At 37.8% G+C, this 9785-nt stretch overlaps 3 protein-coding genes across 3 annotated transcripts; all 3 read right to left on the bottom strand.

Moving 5' to 3' along the window:
- Positions 1-930: 930 nt before the first annotated feature.
- Positions 931-3429, bottom strand: LOC125846478 (pentatricopeptide repeat-containing protein At5g39350). Its single transcript, XM_049525902.1, has one exon. It carries the CDS (start codon positions 3224-3226, stop codon positions 1184-1186), a length of 2043 nt encoding a protein of 680 aa, XP_049381859.1. The 5' UTR covers positions 3227-3429; the 3' UTR covers positions 931-1183.
- A 647-nt stretch (positions 3430-4076) lies between these two features.
- Positions 4077-5617, bottom strand: LOC125846491 (BAG family molecular chaperone regulator 8, chloroplastic). The gene is made up of 2 exons (XM_049525922.1): positions 4905-5617; positions 4077-4817 (listed from the first exon to the last, which is right to left on the bottom strand). Exons 1-2 carry the CDS (start codon positions 5523-5525, stop codon positions 4077-4079), a joined length of 1362 nt encoding a protein of 453 aa, XP_049381879.1. The 5' UTR covers positions 5526-5617.
- Positions 5618-6454: 837 nt separating this feature from the next.
- On the bottom strand, positions 6455-8308 carry LOC125846490 (zinc finger protein ZAT9-like). Its single transcript, XM_049525921.1, has one exon. The coding sequence runs from the start codon at positions 8125-8127 to the stop codon at positions 6754-6756; it is 1374 nt and encodes a 457-aa protein (XP_049381878.1). The 5' UTR covers positions 8128-8308; the 3' UTR covers positions 6455-6753.
- Between the last annotated feature and the right edge of the window lie 1477 nt (positions 8309-9785).

The raw sequence follows: 9785 nt of genomic DNA, 5'->3' as shown, positions 1-9785 counted from the left end.
ATCTTCTTCGCCGCCATGATGAACAAAGCCGGATAAATCTTTCACGGACTAATGTTGGTATTTTTCGTTGGTTTTTAAAGAAAGATCTACTTATATGGTAAAAAAAAAAAAAAAAAAAAAAAANAAAAAAAAAAACAAAAAAGGAAAATCTGATGCCAACAAGGTAAACAAAAAGAAAAATAAACTACAAACCTACTCGTACTAGAAAACAAAAAGGAAACTTCAATTTTTTTTTAATAAATAATAAATCCACTCGTATCAAACAAATGACTACAATACAAATTATTTTGCATATAAAAGCTTTTATTATTTAAAATTTTATATATTCTCGGTTTAATTAAAAACCGCTATAGTTAAATTGTTTGATTTGACAGAAACCTATGTGATGGAAGTGCCTTTGAAGCCCTCCAACTAACATAGTAACATGGTAACAGAATAATCCATTATCGTGTTAAATAATACATAGCACATGGCTTTCACAAGGATGCTAGCCAGATATGGACAAAGTTATGAAAAGAGGCTGATTACTCAAGCAGATGTTGTCAATTTTCTTGCTTCAAAGTAGCATGCTCACAGCCAATACTTCTTTGAGGTCACCTCATTTAGGTCTCTAAACTTGCTACTAAGAAAAGTGTCCCTTTACCTAATTGGCAATTTACTAGTTTAGTGTACCAGCTAATATACATTTAGCTAAATGAATCAACAACAACAACATATACCAGGTTAGAGTGTACGCACACCTTACTCTTACCTTGACAGCTAACTTAATGAATCATCATCAAGAGGTGTCTTAATTAAATCCATTTTCTTATAGAGAAGGAAAGCAACAATCGTACCTTATAGATAAATAAATATATAAAAGCTTGGACTTCTGGTTGCTCGAGCTTTGTGAATTCTTGAAGTTAAATGGTGATTTCAACCAACTTCAATATGAGCACATGAACCAGTTGTGGTTGACCGATCGTATAAAAATGAATCCGCCTTGCAATTATATATCGAGCTGGTATGAGGTGCACTGCAGAAATATAATTACAATAGCAAAATCGAGGAGATTATAAACACCACCGGAGACTTAAGAGGGTTAGCTTTGGTCCTATTGTTGCATATTTCTCTGATGTTACCCTCACCCTGCAGCCCTCGTTTAGCTCTATTTGCAAGGAAACTAAAAGAAATCACCTACTTGTCACCCAATGACACTTTGAGCTGGCGCCTTTATCAGTCCGACTTCATTCATCAAAAGTCTCACATTCTCTGCATCTTTCCATCTTCCAACTGCGGAATAGATCTTTCCCAACAGTATATAATTTCCTGTGTTCTCTGGCTCCACCTTAAACAGCCACCTTGCAGACAATTCTCCCAGTTCCACATTTTCATGTATCACACAGGCACCAAGTAGTGCACCCCAGACGGCATGACTTGGTTCAAAAGTCATAGTTTTAATAAGTTCATATGCCTCCTCAAGTCGGCCAGCTCGACCAAGAAGATCAACCATACAGGTATAATGATCTGTTCTAAGACTGCCAGAGTGATTTGTAAGCATAAAATTAAACAAACAAAGACCGTCATCCACCAAACCAGCATGACCACAAGCATGCAAAACCGAGGTGAAAGTGACTTCGTTAGGTTTGACCCCAGATTGCACCATCTCATTAAACAGTGACAAAGAAGTCTCGCCATGCCCATGCATCCCATAACCAGCAATTAACGTACTCCACAATATTATGTCCCTTTCTTTCTTGGGTATCCCATTGAAAATCTTGTGACCATTATCTAAGTTTCCACATTTCGAGTATATATCAACTAAACCAGTAGCTACCTCAGTTCTTGTAACAAATCCGGATCTTACAAGATAGCTGTGCATGCTCAACGCTTGCCTTAGATCAGCTTCAATGGCAAATGCAGGAAGTACACTTTTCAGGGTTGCATCATTAGGTTTGACAGCCTCTGACAACATGAACTTGAAAAGCTCTATCGCTTCTCTTGCAAGCTCATTATGAAGGCACCCAGACAAAATTGCATTCCATGGGACAGTCCTCTTCTTGCTAGTCTTTGTAAACACCTGATAGCCTAGTCTAAAACAATTGCATTTAGCATACATGTCAATAAGGCCAGTTTCTACATTAACATCAGCCTGAAGGTCCTGCCTGATAGCCCAGCCATGCAGACATTTACCAAGCCTCAAATGAGGTAAACTGGCACATGCAGCAAGAAGGGATGACAGAGTTACTGCATTAGGCTTTACACCTTCAAGCTGCATCCTTTGAGAAAACCATAGTGCATTTTTTATGGCACCATCTGAAATGAAACCGTGGATCATTGAAGTCCAAGTAACCACATCTCTATCTATCATCTTCTCAAAAACCAACCTTGCTTCATCTATTCTTCCACACTTGACGTACATATCAATGACAGCATTCCGAACTGACAAATTGTCCCAAAAACCTACTTGTTCAACCAGTGAGTGAACCTCTCTACCCATCTCAAAGTCCTTCAGACACCCACACGCAGGCAACACGGAAAGCACAGTGGCACAATCAGCGTCAACACCAGCATCTTCCATTTTCCTGTAAATCATTAGTGCCTCCTTAGGACTATCATTTCGGCAATACCCACTGATCATAGTATTCCAGGTCACAACAGTTCGTACCTGCATTGCTTCAAAGACCCTCCTAGCACCCTCTTTATCTCCACAACTCATATACATGGACAAAAGTGAATTTCCCACAAAAGTATCCCACATATGCCCACTTATAACAGTCAACCCATGAATAACAATACCCTGCTGAGGTAAGAACAGATCACTGCACGCCCTAATCACATAAGGAAATGTATGCCTGTCAGGCTTGTGTTTATCCGATCGCAGCATTTCCCCGAAGAGTTTGAGGGCAATGTTAGGGAACCCCTTCTGGGTGTACATTCTTATCATGGACCTGTATGACAGCAAAGTTCGTTGAGGCAATTCATCGAACACTTTCCGAGCATAGGAAGTGTGACCACAGAGTGCATATGCTGCTGTCAGGAGAGAACGCAAATGGGTCGAGCTGATGGATTGTAGGAGCCCGAGTGTAATGGTATGAGCATGGACTCCCTTGGTGGTTCTTAAAGATTTGATTTTGGCGCAGTGTTCTAAGAGAGACTTGCATTGCTCTGCTGCTGTAGCTGTTGTTTCAATGACTCGTTTTAGGTGCGTCAATTTCTTGAACAGTGGCAAAGATGGGCCATTCATGAATTACAACATATGTCTTTTCAGCGCAACAAGCAAAGCAATTCACCTCTTTTCTTGATTTTGGTCTTAACTCAGCGGTTATGGTAGGCCAGCTTGTTGGTTAAACTAGATGCCTATTTGCAAAACAAACATAATGCTCCTATTATACCAAAAGAGGATTTTTTGCTCATCGAAAATTAACTCAACCAACTTTTTTTAACACATAAATGGCACAAATTAGTATCTTTTTTTTAAAAAAAAAAGGTTTTACACAGAAAATTTATAGTCGAAGTTAATATAAATTGATCATCGACAAGTAAATTTGGTTCACTTTTGGATCAATCATCTCTTGATTGTCTTATAGATTGACTTCCTTCTAGTAACTTCAAGATATATATAAACTTTTTTGACTTTCTGCAGCTTTTTCCATGTAAGTACGTTTATGCATCCTCAACATTCTTTAACAAGAAGAGATGGAAATAAAATGTATTTCTAGCTTTGGGGACAACAAATTTGCTGAGAAGTATGATTTATTTCATAAGTTCAAATGACACTTAATTCTCCAGGAAATAGCCACCTGTTAATTTATGTTGAATAAAATGTGACATCTTTTTAACTCTTCAACAATCATTCATTAAAGACCCCAGAATAAGGGTCCATTACACCCAAAAGATCTCCCATCCATAACCACAATGACAGAAGAAAACATCTAAATTTAGTACTTCAAAACAGGTGAACTCTCCATATCAAACCTAACAATACTCATCTAGACAATCATATTACTGACAATTACAAACAATTCGCAAGAATGGCAGAAGCCTAACTTTCACCTAATTGTTAATGCTCAACAGGACCTGTAGGAGAGCAAAGTTCAAATCTTGACACCCTTTTTCCTGTTGATATAAGCAGCTCTAGCTTCCATCTTCACAGGCATAGGTGCTGAGAACACGGAACTTTCATTTTCGTGCTCATTAATATCATTCTCATCTCTCACATTCCTTTCATAATAGCCATCCTTTCTTGAAACGTAATTTGGATCCATTTCATTATCACTACTTCCACTAGACCCTCCATCTCCTTCCTCATCACCTTCACAACCCTTGGATGCCATACCAAGCTTTTCAACTCTTTTGCTAAGATTTTTTATCAGCTCTTTCTCAGAATCAAAAGTTTCTTGCTCATTAACATTCCCCATTGAAGCAGGCTCCATGGTACTATGGAAAGATCGGTAAGCATCTCCATTCTCTGCAAAGGTCACTGATTTCCTTTGTTTGGGTTTAACCCCACCATAACTCCTGGCCAAACCACCACCCCTAGTTCGTAAAACGCCAGATTTTCTAGTATCAGAGAACCTAGGGCTTTGGGGATCTTCCTCCTCCTCCTCTTCCTCTTCAGATTCCTTCACTGATGCAACGAATTTGTCAACGGCTCCGTTAAAATTTGTGTCAAATTCTACTTTACGGTCACTGGAAAAGACCCTAGCTTTGTTTCCACCTCTCACATTCTTCACTACTCTACTTGAGAATATGGAAACTCCATTAATCACCTTCATAAATCGAGTCAGTTCGTTGCTTATTGACCTTTTACCATCTCTGATTAACGGATCATCGCCCTACAAAAAGAAAACCCTTTTTCAACATTTGCCCAACACGCTAGGGTTATTATAATAAGCGTATAATTGCAATTAGAGCTTAATTACCTCAATAGAATCAAGTCTAACGAGTAAATCCGTCGCTCTATGAGAAACAGCTCGAGTATCAAAGTGTGTTTTACCAGAAACTGACGATTTGAGAACATAGAGAGTTGTTTTGATGGAAGCCAGCTGCTTCAGCTGTCGAAGGGTTCTCGATCTACGAGCAAGGAAAGCTCTGAAATGGGTCTGAATAGTTCGCGCTGCAGCATCGCGTAATGTTTGACGAGAACGAGAAGAAACAGAAGGAGAAGAGGAGCTCCGGCGGAGGGAAGATTCTAAGGCAGCGATCCGACGGAGAAGAGATGTAACAATTCGTTGGGTTTGTTGGTCTGTTACTTTGTTGGCTTGATTATTCAATTCTTGAAAATGATGATGATTTTGGTGAACGTTTTCACATTGGCATTGGGTATGAGAGGGCGGCGACGATGGTGGTGGTGGGACTAGATGGGAAGTACAGAAGTGAGGCTGTGGAGGGGGGTAGTGGGTATAAGGGGGAGTGGAGTGTGGATTTAGGGGTGGAGGGTATGGTGAGGGGATGGGGTGACAAGAGTAGCAGTAACAGATGGTGGTGGTGGGGGTGGTTGCGGCCGTCGTAGGGTAGGGGTGGTAGTGATGGTGAGATGCCATTTTCCGAAAGGTAGTATCTTTGGGGGAAAAGTTCAAGACCTGTTTGGCTCAACTTTTTGATTATGTTAGAGAGACGTTGTTGACTACTTCATCCAATCTATTTTACCATACTCTTCTAACTTGAGTCTACTTTTAACACACATTCTCAGTTTATTTTGTCTGATTTTGATTTGACACGAATTTTAAAAAAAAAAAAAATTCAACTAAAGATACATAATGTACTTAAATATTATTTAATCTTATCGTATTTCATGTCATGTTTTATTTGCAAAGTTAAAATTAAAGATTTGACAAAAAAAAAACATGTTATTCTTTTTTAAACGGATTAAAAGTGAAAGTAAGATAAATAAATCGAAAGAAATTAAATATTCTTTTCTCAAGCACGTGCGAAGCGACAGTGAGCGCACCAAGTTGGCTCAGAACTGCAGCTGTTATCTCTAGTCTGCTGTTAACTGAAAATTGAATATTTAAATCGTTTTGATTTGTAGAGTTCTTATCAATGGGAATAAAATGCATGTATAAGCTTCAAAAACCATTACAACAACTATATATAACAATAAATCCAGTGTAGTTTCCACGGATGGGGTTTAGTATTAGGATAAAGTATACACGGACTTTACTCCTATTTTGAAAAGATCGAGAGGTTTTTTTTGGATAAAAGCTCGACTGATACCAACGATGAAAAAGTAGCAGCAATAATAACAATTAATGAACTCAAACAATGGAGTATTATGGGAACACATTCTCATATTTGGCTTAAGTCCAAGTTAAACACTCTTTTTGCAAAGTGAGAGATTAATTTTATAGCCTTCCAACCATAAGGAGAAGGACACTAGAGACCATCAATTGGCCAATTGTTATAACTTGTTGATACCTTATGTCATTATTAAATAATCACCAAATGCCAGATGCTACTTTTTCATACATATCATCTCAACATGTTTCTTACCAACTCAACAGATTAAATCCAACTCTTGGGATTAAGACATGCATAGGTGTATTGTGGGCTGGGAAAATATGTACTACCAATGCAAGAATGCAATGAACAAAAAGTAACCAGTAATGTTGTAATTTGTATGCCTCATTCTCATTATGGTTTAGGCAGCAAACTGTTTTAAGTATTCCAAGACTGAAAACTATCTTTACAATGATGAAACTCAAGCACGAAAAAGAATCATGAATTATCTGATTCTTAAACCTCTAGAGCAGAAACTGAGAATGAATTATCTCAACTCGACATCATCAGCGCGTCACCACTTCCAACCCACCAAAGCTTGAGCTCAACATCTTTTTCCCCTCCATCCATAGCAATAACAGGATTATTCAGATCAAAAGATTTATGATTATCAGCAACATCATCCAAATTTTTCACCAGAGTCTCTTTAGTTTTGCTTTCAGTGAATCCAGTGTAATGAGCCCTCTTGTGGCCTCCCAAAGATTGGCCGGATGGGAAAACTTTGGAGCAAATTGGGCACTTGTGAACCTTGCTTTTGATAGGATCAGGACTTGTCCTGATTACTCCAATTTGAGAATTGACCATATTCAGCCCTGCATTCTTGACTGAACAAGAATTCAGAAAAGCAAGATCCTGCATTACAACTGATGAGCTTGGATCATTCTCAAATTGCATTTCAGTAGAGTAGCACACCTTTGTGATCTCAGTGTTGATCAACATCAACCTGTCTGAAAACTCAGCGATTTCATAGTTCTTTTTGTAACCATCAGCACAACCAGAATCAGAAAAGACAGTATGAGACAAATGCTTTACAGTAAAAGCATCAGCAGAAATCCCCTTAGCACAGTGAAATGATTCACTTTCAAGAATGACATTTTCATTTTTAGAATTCTCTGAAATCGAAATGTATTCATCCCAGTCCGTAACACCTGATGACAGCATCATCAAACACCTAGCAGCTTCTTCCATTTCATCAACTTCACTAATTGCAGAAGAGGATTCATTCAAACCGGAAAAAGAAGAACTTGCATCCATCTTATATTTTATCTTTGATCTCTTCTTCCGAATAGGGCAAACAGTATCGAAATCAGACAAACTCTGTTTTGATTCAGAATCTTGATTATCAACCCTTAATCTTTTCGAGTGAACCTTCATGTGACCAAAAAGGGCCCTCATTGAAGCAAACCCTTTTCCACATTTCTCGCAAATATGACCTTTTTCCATCCCTTTCTTCGAATGAGTCCGCAAATGACCTGCCAGAGCTTTCATGGAGGGGAATTCTTTGCCACATTCTTTACAGATATTTGTCGTTTCCAAAGAACAAATCTTTAAATCAGAAACCCTCCAAGATTTTCTTGGATTCTCTCTTAAACCGTAACCAACTGAGTCACCATCATCACCAATGATGATATTATTGTCCTTTTCTTGATTCATGCTTCCATCAGATTGCTCTGAAATGCTCAAATCATCATGGGTATTTGCAGCTTCTTCTTGAGAACCCATTTTGCTATCAGCTTCTTCTTTCTGATTCTTTGCAGCTGAAATCAATGCTGAATGACCCCTCATGTGACCTCCCAATGACTTTCCACTATCACAACTCTTGTCACAAAACTTGCATACAAACTTGTGTCCTTGTGTTTCTTCCATTTGGGGTTCGCAAAAAGAATGTTACTTGAAGAGGGAAGTCAGTAGGAAATGCTGAAAGAATAATGGCGCACTAAAACGGAAGCTCAAAAGTTTTGCAAAATCAAGAAATCGGTAATGGGAATTGTGTATTCAGATACTCACTATATATGGAACTAAAAGAAAACCCTTTTTAAGTCTGACTCTCCATGAGTCGAACTCTAACTAAATGGAGAAGATGGGTTTGTTAGGAGTTCGTTTTTTGGGTTTATTTATACTCAGAACCTAACCAATTGGAGAGTGAGTAGAAACAGAGTTCTTGAAAATCTTGAATTCTTGAGGAGAAAGCATTACATACATGCAATTAAAGATTTGTCACGTGATGCTCTATCATTTGTGCAAAATCATACAAAAAAAGGGCAAAAAGGATAAGAAAATTTTGAAGTCTGGGAAGCTAGAGTGACTCGAATTGGCTCATTAATAAAGTAACAAATGAGATCGCAACTCTGATTATTAGTTTGGTTGGTTGACTACTTTCAGTTTATCAGTTAGGTTTGATTAACAATCTATCAATTAATTTAGTGTGTAGAATTAATGGTAATAGTGTTGTGTATTGCAATTGCAAATTAGTTTTACTTATCATACTCCATCCTTTCCATTTCATGTGGTCGTACTTATGTAACTTCTTTCTTTTAATTGGACTTGAAACCAGTTAAACTTTGCAAAACTCACATTGGTAGAGTCAACTCTAATTTATAACTGATTGATGAAAAAGAGTCGAGAAATTGAAAAAAATTATACAAAACTTGACAACCAAATGAGACAAGAGCTTCAGCTTCTAAAGATGTTTAACAAGGGTTCTGACTAATTTTCGTAGTCGTATTCAGGATTTTTAAGAAAGAATACTTACATATTCCCACGAGAAACAAATCCAAGATTTTAACGTAGTGAAGGCAGACTATTTGTGCATCTCCTACTGTTTGTGATAGCAGATGAAACGTAGTTGTAATGTATATAACAATCTGAGGCGCATGCTACCTTATATCATCTAGTTCAGCTGAAATCAGTACTTTCTGGGTGCACTGTTAGAACTGATGTATCACTAAATTTGCAAGAATTAGTAGCTAAAGAAGTAAAAGATTGAACTCATTTAGTTTAAATTCAGGATCCGCCTATGTTCTGGAACAAACTTTCAGGATTCATACTAAGGTTCAAAAAAGTTGGTTTATATGACTGCTTTCTCCGCCTTGGCATATTCTTCAGAAATCAAACCCATTACTTTGGCCCCGCAGATTACTAGGATCACGAAACTTTGATTTAGGCCCATTTGAGAACAAATGAGTCGTTGGATCTTAGCTTGGAGCACCAAAATCAGCCAACTGACAATCGTGTGATCAGTGATGTAAAGACCTTTCTTGGATTTTGTCATAAAGGTATAAGAAAAGTCCAGCCCAACAACCAACCTTTTGTTTGAAGCAGAAAGATCAAGACAACTACTCACTGACGCATGGAAATAAATGATTACAAGACTAATGCCCTTTCAACTTGGAATATTAATTAATTATTCAAGTCTGTAATACTGAATCTTTGTACTAACCAGTTAAAGATTCCGAAAGCATCCAACTTAAAAGACTGCCGACATGAAAATTGTCAATCGAAAGGCACACCAAATTCATACCAAA

Source organism: Solanum stenotomum, chromosome 12 (assembly GCF_019186545.1).
Source record: "Solanum stenotomum isolate F172 chromosome 12, ASM1918654v1, whole genome shotgun sequence".
Taxonomy (NCBI): domain Eukaryota; kingdom Viridiplantae; phylum Streptophyta; class Magnoliopsida; order Solanales; family Solanaceae; genus Solanum; species Solanum stenotomum.
This window is presented reverse-complemented; position numbering and strand designations above follow the sequence as displayed.

Bases quoted from the DNA above. Each gene is read 5' to 3' on its own strand.
- LOC125846490 (XM_049525921.1), bottom strand. From the start codon at position 8,127: ATGGAAGAAACACAAGGACACAAGTTTGTATGCAAGTTTTGTGACAAG.
- LOC125846478 (XM_049525902.1), bottom strand. From the start codon at position 3,226: ATGAATGGCCCATCTTTGCCACTGTTCAAGAAATTGACGCACCTAAAA.
- LOC125846491 (XM_049525922.1), bottom strand. From the start codon at position 5,525: ATGGCATCTCACCATCACTACCACCCCTACCCTACGACGGCCGCAACC. The intron at 4,818-4,904 runs GTAATTAAGCTC...TTCTTTTTGTAG, and splicing joins TTAGACTTGATTCTATTGAG to GGCGATGATCCGTTAATCAG.